Source organism: Neovison vison, chromosome 9 (assembly GCF_020171115.1).
Source record: "Neovison vison isolate M4711 chromosome 9, ASM_NN_V1, whole genome shotgun sequence".
NCBI classification, from domain to species: domain Eukaryota; kingdom Metazoa; phylum Chordata; class Mammalia; order Carnivora; family Mustelidae; genus Neogale; species Neogale vison.
The window spans coordinates 59,599,762-59,626,322 of NC_058099.1; the positions used below are offsets into that span (position 1 = coordinate 59,599,762).

Sequence of the window (26,561 nt, forward strand, 5' to 3'; positions counted from 1 at the left end):
AAACCTTGCCAAAATGTGGTGTTGTCCAAATTCTGATTCTAAATATCCTGGTGAATATAGAGTAGTTTCTTGTGATACTAATTTTCATTTCTCCAATGACTAACATTGATGAGCATCTTTTTGGTGACCATTTGGTTATTCTTTTCGTGAATTACTTTTTTCAAGACTTTTATCTTCATTGCCTCCCTCCAAAAGCCAGACAATACAATCAAAAATTGACAAATAGTATTGTGCCTGTGGTGGATATGTGTTTTGCAGATATCTTCTTTTACTATGTGGATTGCCTTTTCTTAATAATGTCTTTAGATGAGCAGATATTTTAAAATTTAGTTCCAACTTATCAATCTTTACTGTTGTTACTTTGCCTTCTTTCATCAATTTTGCCTATCCAAGGTTACAAAGATAATTTTCTGTGTTATTTTTTGTAAGTTTTATTGTTTATCTTCATGTTTAGGTTTCTAACCTATGTGGAATTGGTTTTCTGCATGGTGTGAGGTAGGGGGTCAACATATATTTTTATGCATATAGATATCCACTTGATCAGTACTACTAACTGAAAAGATTATTTTTTCTCACTGCACTACAGGGACATAGTTGCTTATAAATCAACGCCTGAATAGAGGTGGATATGTTTCCAGAGTTATTATTCTGCTCCACTGGTCTGTTTGCCCTTGAGCCGATACTTCACTGTCTTAAATGTTGTGGCTTTATTTATTTTTTTTTTTAAGATTTTATTTATTTATTTGACAGAGATCACAAGTAGGCAGAGAGGCAGGCGGGGCGGTAGGGATTAAGCAGCCTCCCTGCTAATCAGTGAACCCAATGCGGAGCTTGATCCCAGGACTCTGGGATCATGACCTAAGCTGAAGACAGAGGCTTTAACCCACCAAGCCACCCAGGTGCCCCAATGTTGTAGCTTTATAAAAAGTCTTGGTAACTGATAGTGTTGGTAGTACTTCAACATTTGTTCTGTAAGATTGTTTTGGCTGTTCTTGGTTCTTTGCACTTCCTTATAAATTTTAAAATCAGTTTTCTATTTCTCAAGAAAAACATGTTGGAATTTATATTGGATTGCATTGAACTTATAGATCAATTTAGTAAATATTAATATCTTTAGTATACTGAGCATATCATGATCACCCATTTATTCACATCATCCTTAATTTATTATTAATGCTACATGATTTCGGCATATAAATCTCATTGACTTTTGTAACATTTATTTCTAGGTTTTTAGGACATTTTTTGATTCCTTTGCAAATGGCACATTTTTAAAATGTTTATTTTCTGATTGTTTTTTGTGAGTATGTAATACAGCATCTGGCTTTTTATATTGACCCTGTATTCAGCAGCCTTGCTAAATTCACTTGTTGATTTTATTTTATTTTTTATATTTTATTTATTTATTTGACAGAAAGAGAGAGAGAGAGAGAGAGCATGAGCACATGCAGGGGGGATCAGCAGGCAGAGGGAGGAGGAGAAGCAAGCTCCCCACTAAAAAGGGAGCCCAATGTGGGGCTCCATCCCAGGACCTGAGCCAAAGGCAGATGCTTAACAGACTGAGCCACCCAGGTGCCCCATCATTTACTGATTTTAATATTTATTATGTTTCCTTACTTTTTCTCCCATTCTAGTAACTAGTCAAGTTGACTAGCTCCTATCCAAAACCAGGCACACTCAACATGTTGTCAGAAACTGGCCTGAGGAATGCTTACTAGCTGTTCCAAGCGTCATTCTTTTAAAAAGTTTATGAAATTTTCCTTCTTTTAGATTATTAACCTAACTTGAATTGTGGGCTTTATCCCTGGGGAGAAACTGCCTAAGGAAAGCTGCATCCATGGAGATAAAATTATGCTAACTACTACCTGTCAGTACACTTGGTGAGATCAATTGAGATCTCAGACACATACGTCACTTCAATTATATCACCAGGAAGGAACGTCATGCTATGTAGCTTTAGCCAATGGTTAAGGACATATTTGAAAAATTTTGTTCTCTCTGAGCTCGTGGCAGAAAATATTTGTAATTGGAAGTAGAGGCAAAGAGGCACAAATTGTTTCAAGGTACTGATTTTCCTAAATCACAGAACAACTTACTACTTAAAATATCTGAAATCTAATGACATTGATTTTACTAATTGCTATTAAAAGAAGACAAAATCAATTCAGATGTAGCCAGAAGAAGCCAAGTTGCCTACCTGTATTTAAAGTGGGATAAAGTACTGAAGAAAATAAACATTTTTATAATAATCTTTATTTTATATTGGATGAGGTATTTATCCCCTTCCTGTCATTAACTTTTGGTGGATACCAGTCCATCCCCAAACATAGTGGATTCAGCCCAGCTTCTGTTTATTTATCTCACACCGCCCTGAGCTCAGCTAGGTGGCTCTGCTGGTACGGGTCATACTGGACTCATCTTTGCCAAGCTTGCTTCGGAGTCTGTGGTCAGCTGCCAGGTCCTCTGGGGAAAGGCTGGTTTCAGATGGCTCAGGTGGTACCTTCTCCTTCCGCGTGCTCTCTCATCCTCCACCCGTTTGGGCTTGATCAAACAGTGTGGTGACAGGGGACCTGATATCAGCAAGTAGGAGAGAGCACAGAGGACTACTTCCTGAGGTTTTAGGGGCCTCTGGAGGCTCAGGGTCAGCAGGTACACTGTGTCACTTCTGCCCTATTCTGTTGGTCAAGGCAAGTGGCACAGATGACCGGAGGAGGAACTTTTGGCAGGCAGAGTAAGGTGGCCTTTTATGGTGCCCATGTACACCCTCCATACAAGAAACTATAGAGCTTTGTAATGCATTTTGAAGACAGAGGTTAAATACCGCTCTTTTCAAGTTTAGGTAACTAATAAGAAAAAGTAAGGAATTAAATAACTGCGTGTTGGGGTGTTAAAAGCCTTAATTTAATAACAGAGGAAATCCTGGAGTGAAGACCGAGGGATGAAGTGTGAAAGATAGCTGAAACCGAAAAGCTAATTTGGGAAGCTAGCCAGCAATCGACTCACAGCAGGACCTAGCTTCTAAATCCTGACATAAAGAAGTTTTGAATTATTGGGACGGCTGTGTTTTCTAATAGTCTGAATGCAGTGTACTCCTGGGTATTAGTATCACTGCTAATATTACAAGGATTAAAGGGTCAAAACAAGACTTTGATGTACCAAACTTCAGAAACTTTTTTTTTATTTTAAGTGTGCGTAAGAAAGCCTTTCCGGAATCACAGATTTAAAAGTGTGACTATGTAGATCCAGTGTGCCTACCGTTTCTTTGTACATGAAAGCAGATTTTTTTTTTTCCTAGACATCAGGAATGCAAATGAGAACTAACATCAGGTACTTTACTTTTCAAGTAAAAAAATTAAAGCATGTTAAATTTCTCTATGGGAGAGCCCCCTCCCCCCATTTCCCCCAAAGAAAAGTCATAGTTTTTCAGGGCCTGTTGCTATCTAGGAACAGAGAACAGTGATCCGAAATCCTGAAAAACACCACATTATTTCTGGTTGTTTTAAACGGTGTTGCTAAAGAGAGAGCACCATAGATCCTTGAGAAGAGAAACCGGGAGTGTCAAAAGACTTCACGACAGAGTACAATGGCAGTGCCCAAATAAAGAGAACAGAAGGCTCTGCGGAAACTTGGAGCGGGTGGGTGGTGGTGGGAGAACGGCATTTCTAAAACCCTTGGCACACAGCCACTGGGGAAGCCGTCTAAATATAAATCAGACCATGTCTCTCCATAGCATAAAGCCTGCCAGTGTCTTCCCATTGCATTTCAAATGAAACCCAGTCTCTGCAATGTGGCCACAGGTCCTATGCAGTCTGGATCCTGCTTCCTTTCCCAGCCTGCAGCACACAGCTCTCTGCCCGGCTCACCGGCCCCCAGCCTCTGCCTGGACAGTCTGTCCCTTAACCTGGAAAGCTCTTACGTTTTCTATCTTCTTGCTCCGGAATGTATCAGCGACCTTGTTGTCTTGTGCATTGTTATGTCTTTTGCACCTATCACTGTGCCTGGTGTTCAGTATTCATGGCGCGCAGAATGAAGGAATTCATTTTTGAAACAAAAGCACAGTGGGTTTGTGAAAGTTCTACCTCAGGATAAATGGTGTATGATTATCAAACGAGGACATTGTACGAACATCTCAAAAAAACAATGTCTCTTCTCCTCTGTGTGTTACATCATGTTGACATCAGCTATCACATAGAGCCTTTAACATTTGGTTATTACAGCAACTGTTTGACTTCTCAAGGGGGTTGGTGGACAAATGAGCAAAAGCTCACTCACTCTCTCTCTTTTTTTATTCATTGCCACTGGAAATATATTTGAAGAAAAATCCAAATTGTGGAACATCTAGAATAATGGAACTCCAGTGATTTGTGTGGCCTGGAAAATAATCACAGAACTTCTATTTCTGTTTATTCTTATTTATTTATTTATTTTAATAGTTCTTTTTTTTTTTTTTAAAAGATTATTTATTTATTTATTTATTTGACAGAGAGAGATCACAAACAAGTAGGCAGAGAGGCAGGCAGAGAGAGAGAGAGAGAGAGAAAGGAAAGCAGGCTCTCCACTCAGCAGAGAGCCCGATGCGGGACTCGATCCCAGGACCCCGGGACCATGACCCGAGCCGAAGGCAGCGGCTCAACCCACTGAGCCACCCAGGCGCCCCGATTTCTGTTTATTTTTTTATCTCATTTAGAAAAGTCTCATTTTGTCTGTTTGACAATATATGTAGTTCATTAGTAATATAGGAGGCATATATAATAGATAAATACATATTTTTCACATGCATTTTTAAACAGGCACTGTATTTGTATTGGCCTCTGTATACCATATTTATGTATGGGATGTATGGATGAGTATAACGTCATAAGTTTGTAGATGATGAAAATTTACACTATGAATAGTTTTGACCTGAGTGGCAATGCTGTGGGAGAAAGTGAGCACATTTTCTAAAAGCTTAATTTTTTTTTTATGATTTTATTTATGTATTTGACAGAGATCACAAGTAGACTGAGAGGCAGGCACATGAGGGGGTGTGCGGGAAGCAGGCTCCCTGCTGAGCAGAGAGCCCGATGTGGGCCTAGATCCCAGGACCCTGAGATCATGACCTGAGCTAAAGGCAGAGACTTAACCCACTGAGCCACCCAGGCACCCTGCAAAAGATTTTTACAAAAGGATATGATAACACATCATGGTTAAATCTACGATTTAAAAAATATTAGAGGAAACATAACAAAAACAAGGGCCAGGCTATTAAGTTTGTGAAGAAAACATCATTGGACATAGCACAAAAGGTAAAGAAATTCCTAGAAAGATGGTATTTTAATTTGGGGCTTGGTCCCCCAAACACTCACTGACTGTTGTTTCACATTAGCCTGCCGCACCTTCCCCGGTTCACTCCCTGTTAGTAGTGGCTGCTTTCCTCCTTTGGAAGATAAATTCTGTGTTTTGAAAGGTTTCTCTGATGATGCTTAAACACAACAGAGAAGTTCGATTGATGTTATTGGACATTTTCTTTCCTTTCATTCATGTGAGCCACTCGTTTAAGGTTATAGTCAGTATCCAGAAAGTTTGGGAGTGAGGAAGTTAGTACACCTAGTTTGCAAGGAGGCTTTGAATTACTTTAAACATTGTTTCTGATATAGGTACTGTGTGTTTTGTTTGAGGATTTTATAGAAATATAGTAAAAATGACAGTATTTTACAAAAGCACTTTTCTGGAGGTCTTGAAGAGATTTTCTAAAAGAGTGACTATGGAAAAGTATTTTTTTCATTGCTGACACATCTTGGTATGGGAGATGCATAGTGCCTTTATTGCTGCAGGAAATTTTTGTACTTTATTATCAAATCACTTCATAATGCCAACTGCTTTTAAAAAATGGCCGTTATGTGTCTTCATTCCTTCTTTCAACGTGGACATGTTGCCCTAAGCAACCTTATAGTAAAGAGCACTCAGGCTCTTTCCACCTGGGTAACTGTGCTGTATAACTCTGTGAATTAACCATCTAACACATTCTTATTTGTTTCCAATTAGTCTACATGTATTCTTGCTAGAATTTAAATTAAAGAGAAAAACCCCATAAAAAAGAACTTGATGGTAATATGCAAAATAAATATGTCTTATGGTGATAAAAACATGTGTTTTTATGCATGTTATTAATGCATGTTATTAATTCAATTACTAACTTGTCAGAATTTTTAGAAAACTATTTCTGGTTAATCATTTCCACTTCTAAACACACCTATAAAATCTTTGACTCTAAGACACTCAGTTATACAATAATGGGTTACTGGGTTAAAGATTGACCTTCTGGAGAATTTTTGACTCATGATATAAACTTTCATTTGTGAATTATTTATCTATGTAGGACAATGACTCTCAAATACTTGTATCGAGTGAGATTCTTTCAACCTTCCTTCTTATACCCCACTTTTAAGATTTTCTTCCTTCTTTATCTGAGGGAATCCTTATATTGTCTCTCTCTGCCAGTTAAGAGAGAGACTTTTTCTTTATGTTGCTAATTTTAGAATTAACCACAGCTTCACCTAAGCTAGTAAGTCAGAGATGATAGAAGAAAAATGAGAAATAAATACAAGATACGAAATTGGTCTATGTTGTCAACCCTGCTCTGAGACTGACCAGATGTGTCTTCGGAGATTAATAATTTCATTATGTTCTTTTGCTTCATTCATTGTCTGCTGAAGGAGTGGGTTGCCTGAGATGACTTTTAATTTTTTTAAAATTTTCATTAAATTATGATTCCATTCAAGAAGACACATAGAGGTGAGGAAGGTATTAAGAATCAAGAAGAGTGCAATATAACTGGATACAATAAATATGCGACATGAGAGAGGAGGAGAGGGTATGTTGGATATCTATGTTTAATATTTGTCCCCTCTCCCTTTCTTTAGGTTATGTTTCTATTTGCTTTAATAGCCATTTGTCTGGTTTCTCCACACAGAATATAATTCACAGATTTTCAGAGAGATATCAGCTGAAGTCATGATGTCCATATTGGGAAAATGAAGACACTATTCCTTAATTCCACATTCCGCAGCCATTCACAATGACCTCTCACCATTGCAGTTTCTATCTGTTGCTGGCAGTGATTTGCAAGAACATTGCTTGGAACTGAGTATTTCCATCCGGGACTGTTCCCTCAGAGAAGAGCTAAGCTCCCAGCATGAGAGATGGGAACCATGTCTATTCACTGACAGACATCAGTGCAACAATGCCTGCCCCATTTAACAGATTCATTCTTTTAATTGGTGACAATATTTATGTCGCCTAAGCCTGTGAACTGAACTTCCCATAAGGCAAGCCAGTTTCAATTCTAGCATAGGACAAAAAGGGAAATTTGGGAGTCATCCGTAGTGTTTGACTGCTATGCCCAGAAATTCTAATCTGTTTTGAGTTTACATACTAAAAACCGCACTGAAAACACCTAAAATTGTTGGGTTTAGAAAACATGTACTATAAACAAGCATTGAAAAATTCCAATTTTTTTTTTAATTTAAAAATTTTCCTCAACATTAATGATCCTTTCTAGCATAGTGTTTCTAGCCTTGGCACTGTTGACATTTTGGGCCAGGTAATTCTTTGTTGTGGGGTAGGGTGCTATACGATACCTTGTAAGATACTTAGCAGCATTTAGCATTCCTGTCGTCAACTGCTTAGATGTCATTAGTGCTCTCCTTATGTCGTGAAAACAACAAAAAAAATTTCTCCAGACATTGCCAGATGTCCCTGGGGAGGTGGCAAAATCATTTTCAATTGAGAGCTACTGTTCTAGAGCTTTGATCGCTCTGAGGATGGAGTTACAGATATACCACCTGTGAGTAGGCAAAATCGGTTTTCATTGAACTCTAGTAAGAAAGGATTTAAAAACAATTTAAAGACCATCATTTTGTTTTTAAAAACTTTTCAAGGCAAAAAAGTAGTCAGTGTTAAAGGGAATAGTAATTTCCCTACAAATTAAAAAAAATTGCTAATTAAGTGTAATAGATCATGTATTACTAGATTTCTTTTCCACTACGTGTTGATGGAAATAAAACAAAATGGAAATAAAAATTAACACATTGTTATCCATAATATATTTTAAAAGCTAAAAACATTTTTAAAAAATATTTTATTCATTTATTTGAGAGAGAGAGAGCAAGAGAGAGAGCATGAGTGGAGGGCAGATTCAGAGGGAGAGGGAGAAGCAGACTCCCCACAGGGAGCCTGATGATGGGGTTCCATCCCAAGATCGCGACCTGAGCTGAAGGCAGATGTTTATCCTACTGAGCCACCCAGGTAGCCCAAAGCTAAATACATTTTGAACAAAAAATATTTTGTGTGTGTGAAAGAAGGAATACCCTTTTTGATTTTAAGATAATGGAAAAGAAAAGTCATATATAGTGAATTATGAATGATGGTTTCCATCCATTTAAAAATGCCCGAAGTTTAAAATAATAATCTGTTCTGTTGTTTGGATAAGAAGTGGCTGGATTGACTATCAATACTTTGTGAAATTGATCATTTACTTATATTTAATATGTGTTTTTGGAAGAGTGGAACACGTAGCAGAGTCCCAATAGCATGTTGAAGAGAATTGTATTTGGTCTTTTCCAATGCCAGTTTGATCAGCATCATATAAAACTAGGTGGAAGTAATCACATGCAATAAGCATTTAAAGAAGCTACATGCTTTAAAACCATCCTTTTTTTCAAATCAAAATTATAGTTCCATTTCTAGAGAGAAAATAGGCAGGAACATAAGGTGTTATTTTTTTCCTCTCTGTTTTTTTCTCATGGCATACTTCACTTTTACTTCTTGAAAGGGAAAAGAATGGCCAAAGTTAATCATGTCACTTTGTCATTAATGAAAGTAACTAATATTTATGTCTGCCTCAAATGTAAAGTTTTTACATCTTGGTGAGATGTTATCTTATCAATAGTAATTTGAAAAGAGTCATACTATATTAAGCTCAGATAATTGGCTTTTCTCTGTTATGTATTAAAACTAAACATGTAAAGAGCCTTTTTATAGTATCCATATTGATAGGTATCATTTTACTCTTCAGATATTCTTATAATTCAGTTGATTTCTTCAAAGAATTACTATGTGCTTACTTAAGAGTCACATGTCTTCATATTAAGTCATAGCCTACGCCAAAAATGAGATGATTGAGTTATTACTTTGTATTTATATGTGACAGTTCATAAAGTTTCTTTTTTCCCTTCCCAATTTACTGCCATATAATCATGTCTAGGGCAAAATACTGAAAAATATAAAGTTTTGATATATTGTGCTATTATGGGAAAGAGTATAATTTTGAGAAGATTTGAGTTCACTCATAAAAATAATTCCTAATATCCTTCAATTTGAGTGTTTTATCCAGGCATGGATTGGATAAAGTTATTTTATCAGTGTTTTATTTAACTTAATAGCCTTTATCCACTGTCCTTTTTCTTGGTGTGTTTTCCATGATGGGCTTTGAGGCTTTCGGCGCTGTATTTATTTAAGAATGTTTGGCATAACCCTCACTCATGTTAATCAGTTGAATGTGACTATTTCATAAGAACTGTACAGATCATTTCCTATGGATGTGTACAGATCCTTCCTTTAAATTATGTGGAGTAGTTTAAAAAGAAAAAGAGAGAGATACTTGTTTTTTGGCAGGGTAGGGGATGGAGATGGGGAAGTGAGTGGCATAGAGGTTAAGTGGATTTCCTCATATGATACAATGCATCTTTAGATTCTGATTATGAGGAAGCCAGGACTGCAAAGTCTAAGTGTTCCCAACTCACTATTTCCATCTCCAACCCTGAAAACCTATGTAGTGTTTATTGCTACTGTGTTCAATGCTGTTGAAACATGTAACTATAGTCTGTGTTGTCCAAAAGGGCAGCCACTGGCCACATGTGACTATTTAAACTGAAATTAAATTTAGATACAATAAAATGTTTACTTCCCCTGTTTCACTAGCTATGTTGAAAGTAACCAATTATTAATGCAGATAAAGAACACGTCTATCTGCGGAAAGTTTTATTGGATAGCGCCGGAGGATTCCTGTATTAGCTTATGATAAAATATTTAGGCGGCTAGCTCCTGGTGGAAAAATCCTATGAATAAGTGAAATGTTGGAAATTTATTTTTGTTTTCCTTTTTCCTTTCATGTCCTTGTGTTGTCACTGTGCACTGAGGGCAGTGAGTTCACAGATGGCCCTCAGAAGCCTCTGCCAGCTTGCTCTTAACTCCAGGCGCCTACACCCCTTGCTTCAGCCACAGCAGCCCTGCTCATGTCTGTTTTACAAACTGGAGTTTCCTGGTAGCACATCTTGTGCACAAATGGTTGTTTCTCTTAAATGATTGGAAACCTTCTCTAGTCAATTGGGAGAGACCCGACCCTTCGGGAGGTTGATCAAAAGAAGTCACGTTTTAGGACTTCCTCCTTTAGCACAGCATCCCCCCAATTTAGTGGCTGTCTGTATGGATAAATGCTCAGTTAAGTCTCATTGCAATATGATTGTTTCTAAGAAGTCAAGAATTGAGAGCAGGGTGTCGATAGAAAGCCCAAAAGAAGCAACCTGATAAACTGTGAGATAAACAATGATGCCTAGTTTTCTAGTGATGGCAGGTTTTTGTTTTGTTTTAAGTTCTGTGGAGATTTTATTTAATGAAGCATTCTTTCCCTTTCTCTCCCTCTTTTCAGAATAATGATTTGATCCCTTAACTCCCTTCTAGAGTGACAGAAGTAATTTTTTAAAATTATTTTTAAACTTATGAACCCATGGATTTTAGGAGGATGTGTTTCAGTAAATTGTAGCTACTGTTGCCCTTGCTGTCAGATTGTCCTACATTTAGCCGATGGGTCCTCATCCCCTTGGCTCCTTGTTTTTGAATATAACCTAGTAGTTCCTGAAAGTCTCACTGCTTCCTCATGTGACAAGATGTTACACAATCATTATGCTTATTTCCTGCATAAAACCTGCACTCATTCATTTTGCTAAGGAACTTGGGATTTTTAAAGAAAGAAAAGTTCCAGTTGCCTCTTTTCCCTTATGTTAACAGAAACACATGCTACAATACAAAAGGCTGGAAAAAAAATCCTTCAGATTCATATTAATTTGAACATGAAGATATTTTTATAGGAAAGGGTTACAATGTTAAACTGAAGGTAAAGAGTTGAGTCCATGGCAGTTACATGATTACTTGAAACAGTGATCTGTGCAGGCTTTTAGGCAGGTGCACTCTTTGTTATCCCATTTCAAATCATGCTGTGCACCCTGGCCCTTTGAACTGTCAGCTTCTATAGCTGTCCATGTACAGAAATACAAAGTAGTTGTTCAGCTAATTGAAAATCAACAAAATTATTGTTCCTGAAGATCTTTGTCCTATAAGCAATAAGAGATGAGAGAGCTTTAAATATGTTTTTTGTTTTATTTTAAACTTAGCTATGTGGTTCAGTGTTATCTGCATGTCCCAGTTAAGGAAGACTTCAGAGGGCAGGACATATCAAAATCTAAGTTGAGACTCTGCTGGGGTCTATTGGACACATGCAGCATCATTTGTGATATAAGCTAACCCGTAGTACTTTTAATATCTCTGAACCCCTTTTCCTGCTCTTTGCATTGCAACGTGCTCGGCAACCCTTTCTCTAGGCTAAAAGAAACTGCTTGTAATATTTGTTCATCCTCATTATTTTTGCTGTCAGTGTTTCCTTAAAAAAATCCATTTCCCATTTTTGTTCTAAAATTTAAACTCCACGTTACTGATATGCAAGCCAGCATTTCCCTTTTGGCAGTGTTACCAAGTAATAAGCAAGATATGGAGTGGAGATTAGCCGGAATGAACATCTAGAATAGGTCTTATCTTCACACCTCTGATCTTCTCTTGCCATATCCAGGCCAAGGACATAGCCCATTTAAGTATAAATATGTATGTTCTCTAGCTGTATTCATTCCTAGATCCTATCACTGTTTTAAGTCTGGAGGTAACATTTGTAGGTTCATTTGGAAGAATTTGGTCCTCTTATGCCACTTTAGTCAGGGAGAGGAAAAAGCCAAATCACTTCTTCCCTGAGAGAGCATTTCATACATCTCCATCTCTGTGATCGCACCGAGTCATTATGTAGCAGTTGGCTCTGATACGCTTGCACAGACACAAATTGAGTCCGACAGGACTGATGTCTCCTGGACTTCGCTGTCATTTGAAATGCTGGCATGAGGATGGGAACAGTGGGGGAGGGGAGCAGAGCTGATTCCCTTAGCACTTTTCCTATAAAGTTTTGAGAATTTTAGCTTTTGATAGCTGCGAACTGCCTGGTAAGTTATTTTCCAGATGAGATTGATAACAATAGCAGATTTGGAGCAGCTGGCTAGCTTTTGGTTTCAAGTGGATGTATTTCAATGTATAACTTGCTATTTCATGCCAACCGCAAATCTGTTAAAAATAAAAAGGGCTAGCAAGTGGATTGGTAATACAATGATCCACCACCTTTTCATTTGGCTTTGTCTTTCCTGCATTCAAATGACACATGCATAGTAATGAAAAAGATAAGATCTTTAAAAAAATTTATTCTCAGGCTCAATCTCAGTTTAGAAAAGGCAGGCTATAGTATCTCTGTTACAATACTTTTTCAAGTACAAGTTATTTTGGTGGATTAGGTTATTTTGGGATATCGCTAGTATTTCCTGTCAAGATTTTTGTACATGTTTTAAATATTCCAATAAACAAAACTTAAAAGTATACTGTTTCATTTGGCAGAAGAATTCTGATTGTCATCCTCAAGTTTTCACCATGATAGAGGAAGCAATAGAATTCAGTGCTCCCTCTCTCTGTATTCAGAGCCTACTCTGTGTAAGACGCTGCGCTAGATTTCTTGAAGTTTCCTGTAGGAACAACTATTTATCACCCGACGAGTCATTATTTCAGATTAGTGCTTGGAGCAAGTCGGTTATGGCTGCCCTTCTTTTCAGCTCCTATCCAGACCACCATCCCCTGTGGTCTGTGTTACTTTTCACCTGGGATACTTCCTCTGGCCTAATAGTGCTGCATTTGTGTATTAGCTCATCTTTTCAAAGCCCATTTCCTTGTTCTGCTCAGAAACACTAAGTAGCTTTATACGTGATTTGCTGAGTAAAGTCTGCTTGACTTGGATTGGTGTTCAAGTCTCACCATGACCTTTTCCTTTCCTTTCCTTCTTTTCAAGACTGAACCATTTTCTTTTGCCTCTTTTTCTTCTGCTTTCCTAATGAACTCATCACTCAACCCAGTGGAGTTGGAGTCCTGAACCAGCTGCCATCAGCATAGCTCAGGAACTTGTTAGACATGGAAATTCTGAGACCCCCATCACAGACCTAGTGAGCCACACACCAGGCATGGTGCCCAGCTATCTGTTGTTGTTGTTTTATTTTATTTGCGCCCAGCTATCTGTTTTAAAAAGCCTTGCAGGTGATTCTGATGCATATGGAAGTTTGGGAAGCCCTACTCCAGCCAAAGCTGGAGACTCATCTTTTCCAAAGTTCCTTTCCCACTGCCCTGCCTTTGTACAGAATTCCTGGAATGCCTTTCTCTCTTCTTGGTTAAATCCCGACTGTATTCCCAAGCTCATTTGAGATACTGCTTTATCTATGATACCATTGCTGATCCTACTTTTCATGGCATTATTTGGTTCTCCTTCCTGACACTCATCACTTATTAACTTATACTCATCATCTGATGTATCTGTTTTATCTTTCCTAGTAAACTGGAAAGTCACAGAAGACAGAATCCGACTCATTTTTGTATTTCTTGACCCTTTATACTAAGTGCATTTGCGCACAGTAGGCTCTCCAAAAATAGTTTGTGGCTTATTGGTTTTACATAGAAGATTGAGAAAACTAAGCTATTGCCCAGGAGACATACAAAAATCCTGTTAAATCAAGTCGGCTCATGCTAACTATTGTTTTGACTTATTGAAGCTAAACTCGACTTGAACATTGATGTGTCTTCAGGGAAGAAGCCAAATGTGCTTGTGTAAAAAATTCTAACCTCTCCTCTTTAGCTGGAGAAGTTGAATTAGCCCTGTCACTTCCCCTCGTGCCCAGAAAGCAGCTTCCATTATTCTGTCAATAGTAGACTTTTATCTGGCATGTGACGCTTCTCTTAAATCTTTCTCATACCATTGCTGTGCTTTCTTCCACCGACGTATTCACATTGTGTTTCATAAGAAGTGACAGTTGCTTCTTACAGAGCGTTGTCCAAAAGGTGGCATAAGCAGAGAGTGGAATTCAAGGTGGTTGGCTTTGGCAGAGCCTGACAGTGGGAACAAGACGGGCTCAGGCTGCCCCATTTTTCAAACAAACTTGCTTCCCTTCTCACACAGAAACATCCCAGTTACAGTCGCTTGTGTCTTTACAGTAGCTTGCGTCTCTCTGGGTGGTGGTGACGGAACAAGGGGAAAAGAGTAAGAAACTAAGGGTCTTTGTGTTCTCTTTCCTTTTTTGTCTCTCCCTCTGCCCTTACAGGCTCTGAAAGTGTTGCAGCCGAAATTCCAGAGCAGACCGACTCGCCGCAGCTTCAGAGGCAGTGATCCCTGACTGCCAGCGCCCGCTGCCCCCAAGCTGCAGGATGGTGCACACTGCCAGGCCGCTGTTGCTGCTCCTTGCTCTCTTCCTCCACGTGGACGCTGAGAGTAAGCCATTCTCCCTCCTCTGCGGGGCTGGGGCCATAACGAGTGGTTTTGTTCGCAGCTGGCAGCAGGCTCAGGGCCTCTGAATACGTTTCCTTTGGAAGTAAATCCTGAGACACTGTGGGATCCTCCTTGGCTACCAGCCAGCCTTTGAAAGAGATTATTGACGTGACTTCCTTACCATTTCCTCTCTCTCTCTTAATGCCCCTATTCTTGGGCATCTAACTGCTCCTACTGTTTTGTCTTTTTTTTTCTTTTGGATAATCTTACCAGCTCGGTGGCAAAGATACTATGAGACCGATGATGTAACTCAAACTGGGGTTAACCAGTTGGTGGTGCCAATAAGTAAACACTGTTCAGACCCATTAGAAATTTCTTTCGTATTGTGGATATATCTATGTTTAGAAAAATGCACAGTGTCACATCGAGCCCAATTAAACTTCCAAGCCCCTTGTAGCTGTCATAGCAGCTGTTCTGATGTACTGTTTCCGACAGCTGTCGTCGAGTACTGTATTCAAACAAATCAAGCAGAACTGACAACTTTGTGGCTGGGTGAAGGGTGTGGAAGTGTAAGGAGAATTCTGTGGAGTACGGACACCAAAGTTTGGTTTATTGGACTCAATTTATGAAACTGAGCTTGTGGTCAATTAGTTTGCCAATTAATGAGAAGATCATATCTCCTTCGTAATTAGGAAATCATTAGGTCTACCTTGTTTACATATGTTTCTTTTCCCATCTGGCCCATGGCATTTTGGAAGAGATAGTACTGGAGAAAGTCATGTCTCTGGCTTCGGCTCACTGACATGGCTGGTTTCTTCATAGTGGTGTAGATCCTGAGCAAGTTGCCCATTCTCTTTGCGAGTCCCCTGGTATTATGGAAATGTAGAACATCTGCAGTCATTAACTTTTCCCTCTGCTGTCTATTTCAGTGAGATTAAATCTGATTCATGCTGAGGATGTTTCAAAGACAAGGATCCTGTGTCATGTTGGCCCCTACCTATTAAGTGAATTCTGACAAAAATTTCTTCAATAGCAGCCAATTTCTTTGTTTAAATAAGGGCTCTATTTTCCAAAGAGAGCTTTCCAGGAGTGAAAGGAATCATGTTAATAACAGGATACATATGGCACATGCATGTTTTAACCACATTCTCTGGTTAATAATGTATATAGTCTCTTAATTAGCACTTCAGAGTATTGGTTTAAGGTGACGCCAAGGAATGTCTAGGACAATGCCAGCAAATAATTAACTGGGAAAAGACCCAAATGAAAGATGCTCTTGTTACTTTAAAGCCATTTATGTCAAAATCTATTTTAAAGTTGTAATCTAAATTTAGTTTATTAAAGAAATCAGGCATATGGCTTTATTTTTCTGTTTTGGCTAGAATGAAAAAGTACATTGTTTTGCAATTGTTAATTTTTGGCAAAAACCTGTCAGCACCCTGGGAATCCACTTTAATTTCAGATAGCAGTTAGAGATTTCCTTAAAATTACTAGATGTAATTGTCATATATCCATGAAGTTATCCTTCCAGATAAGTAGAAATGTTTTTCTACTGAGCAGCTTTACCTTTGTTTAAATCTCTGGTGGAATGTGGCAGACAGATGTCAAGTACTCTTACAATTGTTTTAAAAAACAATCTACACTCCAGATGATCATCACCTACTCCTTTCCCTCCTGCTCTTCCCCTTCTCCCTCTACCTCCCCCCTTTACCACACTTCCTTGATAGCAGCCTTCCAAAAGGGAAAACAGGGGCCACAATAGCAAATTTTAGTTAAGATGTTTACCAGGTTATATGTTTATATGATAATCAGCTCCCAAGCTCAAGATGTAAGCTGAAAAAGAATCATTCTCTCTCACTCTTCCCATGGTGACTAATGAAAACGGACAGACTTTGCCAGAATAATTTGTTTAGTTTTCCCTGGGTCTATTCCAGCCTTGCTTTAGTATGTTTTCCCTTTAGCTGATTTATTTGACGTTGTTGAATGGGATGTGTAACCCAAGAGATTCTCGAGGTGAGAGGAAAAATTAGCCATATTTTTTAAGGTACATTTTGAAAGAAGAAAGAATATCACTTATAGATCTATTGGAGGACACTCATGGTACATGAAAACACATGCTTGGAGTCCCTAAAGGATGTTTAAAGAACAACTGGGAAAGGGGTCCCTGATTATAACCTATTAAATTGTGCTGCTACCTTTTCATAAAACACTGAAAAAAAAAAAAAAAAAAAAGACATCCGAAGTAGCATCGAAGAAGAATTAGATTTTTTTTTTTCATCATCACATACAGTATTTCTGAAGCTCCCATTACCTGGGACACTGGTTTGTTACTCTATGCTTCGAATAGCACACATAGCCATGTTTTACCTAACTCTATTTTGGAATTTTTACAAGGAATCAGGAGTTCTGTTTCAAAATTTAATAGTAACTTGTCAGAGCCATTTGAGAACAATGAAATAATTTTTAAAAATCCGTTTGCCCATTTAAGAAAGAGAACTGGGTGGGGGTGGGGAATGGAAAGAAGCCACTCTAGTTCACCACGCTAATTTAATGTGCTCTGCTCACTGCCTTTTGAAATGATTAACTCCAAAAACCAAGGAGTCAGGATTATCATCCGCTCTGTGGAAGCCATAGTAAAGTACTAGGTGTGATGTTGCATTAAGTAGAAGAGCTCTTATGAGCCTTGGTTCAAACCCAGGTCGAAAAATTGTGATAATATCCCTTTAGCAGAAAATGATAGTCTTTGCCATTGCCAATTTAGAGTGCCCCACAGATCCCCACTATTACAAAGGCTAGATGCATGCATGGGCCTTATTTCTTTTTATCCCTATGTCTTGAGTGCTGGAAAGGATTTTGCTTGTTTCTTGAATGCGGTACACATGGTAGAGCTGTGGTCTCGGTGTGATTTCGGTTCGAGCACAAACAGCCGTTTCTCCCCCAGTAGTTTCGAGCCAACCAGTTTTCTGGCCTAGGTGGTCTGATTGAGGTTTATTCTAGTTTAAGTGGTTGTCCGATTGAGGTCAGATTTTGTCTTAGGCAGTGGTCTGACTGAGGTCAATTCTTTGATAACATGAATGCAAATTAAAAGTAAATTTATACTAGCATTTTCCTGGGGTGTTTTTCTGTCGGTTGAGTTTTCATTGCAATTTCTGATGGTTTTATTTCATGTGTAGCTTTAGTTTTTTTATTTACTAATCATTTTTTATTTGTTTTTTGTTTTGGGTTTTTTTTTTGTTTTTTGTTTTGTTTTGTTTTGTTTTTACCTAGGTGCAGGCTACAAACCTGCTTTTAGGACTTTCTTTCATCAAACTGGTTTCACTGTAATAAAATCACTAACTGTTGTTGACTGTTGCATTCTAGACTTGAGTTTATACTTTGACAACTGTAATTTGACCTGAATAGTTATTGGATCTTCATTGGAAACAACGTTTGATAGTCTAATTCCTCAAATTGCTTACCTCATCTATTTTCTGTTACTTTTTGCATTTTTCCATGTCAGATGGTAAACGCTCCCTCATTTCCTCCCTTATTGTAAGGAAACTTCTTAGTCCTTGTCTACTCACTGTATTCCTGTCTTACATAAAAGCAATGAATTCCCCCCCCCCCCGACTTTGGTATTGTATCACTATATCCATTGGCATTAGGGAATAGATTGGCATACACACAGTAGGAGAACAGTTGTTACCTTATGTATTTCCTGCTGGGCAGTGTGGAGTAATGGTTCAGAAAGTGAGCTCTAAAGCCAGTCTGGTTGTAAGTTCTGGCTGTCCTCTGTAATCTGGAGCATGATATACCATGCTCTTTTCCCTCATTTCTCTATCTTTAAAATGTGAGTGATGGTGATGATGATGATAATCATGACGATGATTGTATAGGAAAGGTCCTAGTCCTGGCTTTTGTGAGCATTGAATGGGCTAATGTAAAACACAAAATCAGCAGATGACATATGATGGGGTTTTAATAAATGTTAGCTGTTATTGTATCATTATGTCAAAAACACATAACCAATGGTGTTATTGAGCTGTTCTATGAGGTGATGTGCTAAAATGCTTTTTTATTTGACCTGCAGATTATCAAAATTTTGGTGGTTGATAAACCAGGTTTTCTCACACCATGTTAAAGACTAAACTTGCTTCTCTACAAAGTCCAATACATAAGAGATCCTTGAAACTCTTGTATTGTGAATTAAACTGAAGATCAAGAGGAAAAATTATAAAGCACACTTAGTCAAGCTAGTCAAGCTTGAAAAAAAAGCTCCTCTCCCAGACTTACTGATTTAAAGTTAATTTGGGGGGCGCCTGAGTGGCTCAGTGGGTTAAAGCCTTTGCCTTCAGCTCGGGTTATGATCCCAGGGTCCTGGGATCGGGTCCCGCATCAGGCTCTCTGCTCCGCGAGGAGCCTGCTTCCTCCTCTCTCTCTGCCTGCCTCTCTGCCTACTTGTGATCTCTGTGTGTCAAATAAATAAATAAAATCTTTAAAAAAATATAAAAAATAAAGTTAATTTGGCTGGGGTCTAATTAATGGAAAGTGTCCCATCTTTCTGTTCTGTTGCTTCTTATAATGGATTTTTCTGAGCTGCTCAGAGAGAGGAGTTATAGAGTTCTGCTATAAACAAATATTCTAATATATGGGCCATTGGACCAGAAGGCTGGAAGTGCAGGTGAGCTGGGTACAGAAAAGAGTAAATGGCTTTTCATTTCATTATAAATTATTCTGTAAGAAAAAAAATAAAGAAAATAATTAAAGGGCAGGGCAAATTATTCCTTTTGCATTTTGCAGAATCACTTCTGAGAAGTAGCCTAAGTCATGCAGTTGGACCTTCCAAGATGAGGTTAGAAATGGAAAGGATGTCTTTTTTATGTCATCAAAATGCATACCTCTCAGCAGTCAGGCCATTTCACACTGAGAACATTAATATGCATTAAAAACCACTTTTTCTGTTTTTACTTTAGATTGTGACTATTTGGGTATGTATGTATGTATATATACCCCAAACTATTTAAACCGTCCTTTAAAAGGTAAATATTGCCTGGGTGATGAAGATGTTCTAAAATTAGATTGGTGTGATGGTACTAATTGAGTAGACACTACTAAATGCCATTGAATTATACACTTTAAGTGGGTGATCTGTATGTTGTATAGATTATATTTCAGTGGAACTATCGAGAACAGAACAGAGAAACTGGTGCTTAACCTGGCAGTTTGGTCAGATTCCCTTCAGTGTATGCACCCTGAAAGGAAGGTGCGCTGATTTCTTTAGGCCAGTTATGACAGGCCGGCTCACTGAGGAGAGCAGCAAGAAATCCAGTTCACTTGCCAAGCTTATCGATGTCTTCCTTGTTTTCCCTTTCTCTGAATTTACAGATGTGTGGCAAAATAAAAACCTTGCCTTTCCCTCCTCCTCCTCCCACTCAATTTAAAGTAGCTAAATTAGCAACATCCAGCTGTCTGCCACAAGGAAAATATCCCAGCTATTTTACTGATCTTTAAGCCCCTTTGCAGAGTGTTTGTGGCTTTCTGAATTCATTGCTCCCAGCAGAGCTGTACCTACCTAGTGAAATTAAGAATATGTCACTAAATCAACCAATGTGTACAATTAAAAGCATTTTCTTGATTATAGAGGGACTTGATGTTAAAAATAAAAAAAAGAAGAAAGAAATCCTAACTATGATATGTTTCTTATCTCTGATCTCTGTGATGAGACCCTTTACTCAAAAGATGGAAGAATATCTGAAATATTGGTGAATTACTTCTTGCTATTGCTAATACTCTGATTAATCTGTTCTGTGATCTCCTCGTTTCTTTCCTTTTACACTCTTAATCTCTTTAATTTTTCTCACTTAGCTGTTATTTCAAATAACCTTGATTTTTTTGGGATCCCCCATCACTCTGCTGCCCATTTTGCTCTGCCTCACTCAATTTTAGAAGCCAACTCCTCCCCCCCCAAAAAAAAATAGAATATAGAAAACTCCCAACCAGTGTCCATTTTGAAATTAAGTATCAAAGACAGAAGTACTGGTGATGGGATGGAAACCGATTCTCTTACCTATAGTCTTGTTTTCTCTTTTCCTCTGTTAGCTTTAGCTTCATGTATTTATTCACCAAAGTCGTGTGTGTATGTGTGAACACTTGTATGCATGCTCCATGGAAGGCTTTGTACAAAATGGTGGAGATAGAAAAAATTAAAGAATGTTGTTTCATATCTGTTTGTAATTTACCTTCAGAATTCATTGCTCACTTTTTAGAATTCTCTCAAGCAGTATTTTCAGAATTTATCTTCAGAGGAGAGGTAGTACTTAAGACTATGGACTCAGGAGCTGAAGTGTATGTTCAAATCCTGCCCCTGCTATATAATTATTCTGAGCATGGGCAAGTTGCAAATATCTGTGTGTCTCTCATCTGTAAAATTAAGATGGGAAATAGCACACTTGATATGGTTATCATGAAGATTAAATAAAGAACTACTTGCAAAACATCTTGAATAATAGGATTAAATATTCACTAAATGTTAGTTGCTATTATAGTTCTTTTCTCATTAGCTTACATCATTTCCAAGTTGGTAGCATCTATGTTTAGATCTCTGTTGACATTTATTACCCCATTAACTTCATAATTTGAACAATATCTTTTAAATATGTAAATATATATCTTTATATATTCTTATGCTTCCAAAGAACATTGACTCATTGGCTCATTCCTGCATATAATAGTCACTTTAGTAAATGTTTATTGGACACACTTCCTATGCCAAACATTGACTTAACTACTGGAGATACAATAGTGAGATAAAGAAATATGATCCTTGCCCCAAAGGGCTTACACTCTAGAGAGAGACAAATACTTAACATTAGGGGCACCTGGGTGGCTCAGTGGGTTAAGGCCTCTGCCTTCAGCTCAGGTCATGATCCCAGGGTCCTGGGATCGAGCCCCACACTGGGCTCTCGGCTCAGCGTTAAGCCTGCTTCCTCCTCTCTCTCTGCCTGCTTCTCTGCCTACTTGTGATCTCCATCTCTCAAATATATAAATAAAATCTTTAAAAAATATATTTAAGGGGCGCCTGGGTGGCTCAGTGGGTTAAAGCCGCTGCCTTCGGCTCAGGTCATGATCCCAGGGGCCTGGGATCGAGCCCCGCGTCGGGCTCTCTGCTCCGCGGGAAGCCTGCTTCCTTCCCTCTCTCTCTCTGCCTGCCTCTCTGCCTACTTGTGATTCCTCTCTCTCCGTCAAATAAATAAAAATTTAAAATATATATATATATATATATTTAACATTAATCTCAAAAATTTACACTTTCTGAATGTGTTAAATCTTATGAGGGAAGAAAATAGGGAGCTTAGTGCCTTATCTCCTCAGAAGAGTAATAGAAAGCTTTCTTGAAGGAGTAATTTTTTTAAATTTTGAAATAATTTTAGACTTAAAAGAAGTTGATAAACTGTACAAGAATTTCCCATGTCACTCAGTTTTCCCTAAAGTAATATGTTATATAATGACTGCACTTTAACAAAAATAGGAAATCAGCATGAGCACAATACTATAAACTACAGAGTTTACTTGTTTTATATTAATTTATTTTTTAAAGGTATATAGTTCTTTTAAATTTGATAACATGCATAGTTTTGAGGAGATGGTTTTTGAGCTAGTATCTGAAGGGTGAAGAGAAGCTAAGTAAACTGTATTTGAATGGGCTGTTATGGTCCAAGAAAAGATGTGTTCCTGAGCCCTGGGACAGGAATACTTAGTGTATTCTGGAGACTCAAAGCATGGATGTGCCTGGATCCCAGACAGTGAGGAGAGAGAATTCAAATAAGGCTGGACAATAGGCAGAGACTGTCTAATTCAAGCCCTCATAGAACTTGTTCAAGATCTTGGTTTTTATTCTAAGAACAGCTGGGGGAGTGACAGAAAAGATTTGCATTAAAAAAAAAAAAATCCTTGTGGCTGCTGGGTAGAGAGATGCTTTGGAGTCAGGCCAGCCAGAGTGGCCTTGGGATCTGTTGGGAGGCTGTTTCGAAGCTATGGAAATAATGGGGATACCAGGGACCAGAGAGGTGGAGATAAGGGAGGCAGGACAGCCTTGATACTGAAAAAGAATTTTAGTTGATGACTGCGAAGTGACATTCTCCTAGAACTTGAACCATGTACAGATTATTATAATTTGGAGTAAAAGAAAAGACCAAGCTAGTAAGAGTTAAGTAATCCTTTATTTTTAACAAGGCATTATATATTCTTCCCAAGAATGTATCACCGCTCATTTTATAATTTCCCTTTATGGTTGTCAATTTCAGGTAATTTTATTTAATCTTTGTGGTACTATCTGTGAAGAAAAGTGGAATCAGACTCAGTTTAAAATTGTGAATGAGATTCAGTAACCTTACTACAAAAATTTTTCAAGTTAGTTTTGTTCTCTGACAAAAGTTTTAAATTCCATCTACAGTTTTTTATGGGTTTTGCAAAATCACAGCATGGTGTTATGACAGTCATTTTATACTACAGTTATTAAATGTGACATTAAAATATACTAAGTACTTATATCTTCATTTTAAAAAACACACAAGATTTCACTTTTAAGCTAAAAATACAGAATACATAATAGCAAACCTGTTAAACTGAATACATTCCAGTGGCTTTTCTTTTCTTTCTTTTTTGTTTTGTTTTGTTTATTGTTAATTTTATTTATTTTCTCCTCACTCCTTAAAAGTGTTTGCTGTTTATCACTAAAAAGGTCTTTTACAGCTTTAAGTTATAGTGACTTCAAGTTGATACAAAGAAAACCCGTCTAGTATCTATATTTTATTTTCCTTTAAAAGTACATTTAAGGGGCGCCTGGGTGGCTCAGTTGGTTGAGCGACTGCCTTCAGCTCAGGTCATGATCCTGGAGTCATAGGATAGAGTCCCACATCGGGATCCCTGCTCGGCAGGGAGTCTGCTTCTCCCACTGACCTCTCTCCTCTCATGCTCTCTCTCTCTCTCAAATAAATAAATAAAATCTTAAAAAAAAAAAAAAAGTACATTTAAGGGGCACCTGTATGGCTCAGTGGATTAAAACCTCTGCCTTTGGCTCAGGTCATGATCTCAGGGTTCTGGGATCAAGCCCCACATCGGGCTGTCTGCTCATCGGGGAACCTGCTTCCTCCTCCCCCCCCCCTCTTTCTCTGCCTGCCTCTCCGCCTACTTGTGATCTTTGTCAAATAAGTAAATAAAATCTTTTTTTTTAAAAAAGTGCATTTAAATCACAACAGTTAATTTTACAATAATAATATTTCATTGAGTAAACGCCCATGATGTGCAGAGGAGAGGGCAGCAAGACGCAGTTATTGACAAAAAATAAATGAACAGTATGAGTTTGGATGGTGATACATGCTTCAAAAATAATAATGCAAGTTGATGTGCATAACAGTGGAGGTGGGGTAACAGAAGGGCAGGGTGCTCCATTTTATATCAGGGAAGGTGTTGCTCAGCTGAGTGATGGGAAGAGATCAGCCATGAAAGAGTGGCATTCAGGACATCCAGAAAAAAGAACAATGATTTGCAGAGAAGGAGCCCAGTGTGTTCAAAGGACAAAATAAGGCCCAGAAGACTGAAGCACAGTCAGTGGGAAGAGATGGGTAGGAGAGGCCGGGAGGGTCTTGATTCTTTGTCCCTGCAGCCCTTACAAGAAGTAAGTAAACCAAACCAAGAAGTTTGGATTGCTAGACAGAGATGTAGGGAAACAAATATATTCTTGGGATATCTGTCTGTGAAACTTGAATAGGGTGCTATGAGCTCTTACTAGATCAAAATGAACATAATTTCTACAAATAATGCATTGCAGGGTTGGTACAATTTCTTGTTCAAGTTATAAGCCGTTGTCTAAATAGCTTAACTGAAATTTCCTTTGTGCCAGCCAGTATAGATTTTGAACCCTAAAGCCTTTGGCTAACAAAAGCACAAATGTCTGCTTTTTGCTCTTTATCTCTGGCCAGTTTTGCTTTTCTTTTAAAGCAGATGATAGTTTTACATTGGAAACATGTAATTAAGTCTGCATGTCCCTTCATTGATATCCATAGCTGGAGAGGACTTAGGAGGGCCTATATGAAAAGCAGATCTGTAATTGGAGGGTGATCGTCAACACTGACTTGCAGAGAAGAATGAACTTTAATAGGTCTTTCTCTGCATGCTTCCATGTAGTCAGGGTGATAGCAATCAACCCCTAAGTGATTCTTAGCTTGTATTTCCTATGCAGGTGAAAGCATTTAAATAAAAGTTTTCCTAGTTAACCTCTTCCATTTGGGGAAAAAAATCTATATGGTTTACGTGATTTAACATATCTGGACTTAGTTTTAAGTCCAAAGGGGATATAAGGTAATAAATAAAAGGACGGTTATTAAACCATAACTTCAGTATATTTACTCCAGAATAGTACATGTTGTAAACAACCACATTTGTCTTAAATTCTAGCCTTTCTGCTTACCTGGAGGATATCCTTAATTCTCCTGACCCTTTGGGAATGCCGACGTGCATTACCTGATGCACAGCGGCTGTTCAGTAAAGGTTTGTTTTCATCCCGTTGTAGATGTTGTAATGCCTGACTTTTGCAGAAACTAGCTATCTAGCATTTTCACCTAATGAAATGATTTTCAGATCAAGGAATTAAGCAGCATATCCTTTAGATCAGCAACAACAACAACAACAAAAAAAAAACAAGCAAATAAACAGAAGCATCCGCATCATAGATTTGTATCTTGCCCATGTGCTGAACTCTACGCGAAGTCTCCCCATGTAGGTTTCTGCCATCCGTGCAGCCTTAGCTTGGCATATTGACATTCTGGGCTAATTCTTTATGGTTGAAGACTGCCCTGAGTATTGTGGGATGTGTAGCAACATCCCTGGCTTCTTCCATTAGCACCTTGACCTTCAGTTGGGACTACCAAAATGTCTTCTGACATTGCCAAATGTACCCTGGGAGGCAAAAGCACCTCGGGTTTTGAACCACTAATAGTACATAAGCTCTGGAACAGAACTTGGGGCAGAGGGCGGGAGAGGTAAACACCCTTCCAACTTCTGTGGGGTTTGAGAGGAGGAAATTTTGTCAGACCAATGATAGACCTTTTAAAAGTTCTTGCAATTAGCTATGCTGACTGGGAAAGATTAGCCATAGTTCTGTTTAGTACCCGTTGATGACCAAAGGCAGATTGTCTGATCTCGTCATGTCTTCGTTTTGTGGTCTTGAATATCTGATGGTAATGGTAAGGGTGCCATGAAAAGTAAACACTGAGCAATATTAGGTGTTTAGCACTATGCTTCAAACACAGTAAGCACTCAGTAAAGGTTAGCCAGTGCTGTTATATTAACTATGTATTTCATACTATACGAATTTGATTCTGTTACTATATTATTTTTATTTTAGCAATAAAACGCAATTTTATCTCCTAGCAATGATTGTAATAATACCTTTCCCTTGCATAATTATTTAAACACTTTTTATTTTTAGTCTAATTTGTTCCGGAAAATTCTAGCAGTAGTCAGTATACCTTTTATTTTATTTTTTTACAGGTTTTATTTATTTGAGAGAGAGAAAGTGAGAGAAAGTGAGGTGCTCCTGAACAGAGAGGATGAGCAGAGGGAAAGGGAGAAGCAGACTCCCTGCTGCGCAGGGAGCCTGGTGACCTGGGGCTTCATTCCGGAACTCCAGCATCATGACCTGAGCTGAAGGCAGACACTTACCTGGCTGAGCCACCCAGGTACCCTAGTGTACCTTTTATTATCACTACTTCTCGCATAAAAGAAATCAAAGGTCAGAACAGATAACCTGCCTGGAGCAAAAGGATGGAGTAGGTGATGGCAAGGGGCCTGGAACTCACCTCTCTTGACTTCTTGACCAGGCAGGAGGCAGATTAATTAAAAGGGGCAGGTACAAGAACTCAAAGGCACAGTGGTC

The 26,561-nt window shown here is 38.3% G+C and overlaps 1 protein-coding gene across 38 annotated transcripts in view; it reads left to right on the forward strand.

The window, feature by feature from the left end:
- Window positions 1-26,561, forward strand: part of PTPRD (protein tyrosine phosphatase receptor type D) — a 2,250,073-nt gene that overhangs the window by 1,819,766 nt on the left and 403,746 nt on the right. For all 38 annotated transcript variants that reach the window (XM_044265686.1, XM_044265656.1, XM_044265663.1 and 35 more), the window contains one exon: window positions 14,484-14,650. In XM_044265686.1, the coding sequence (XP_044121621.1) occupies window positions 14,587-14,650 (64 nt within the window). In that variant the 5' untranslated portion in view covers window positions 14,484-14,586. The remainder of the gene's footprint in view (window positions 1-14,483; window positions 14,651-26,561) is intronic.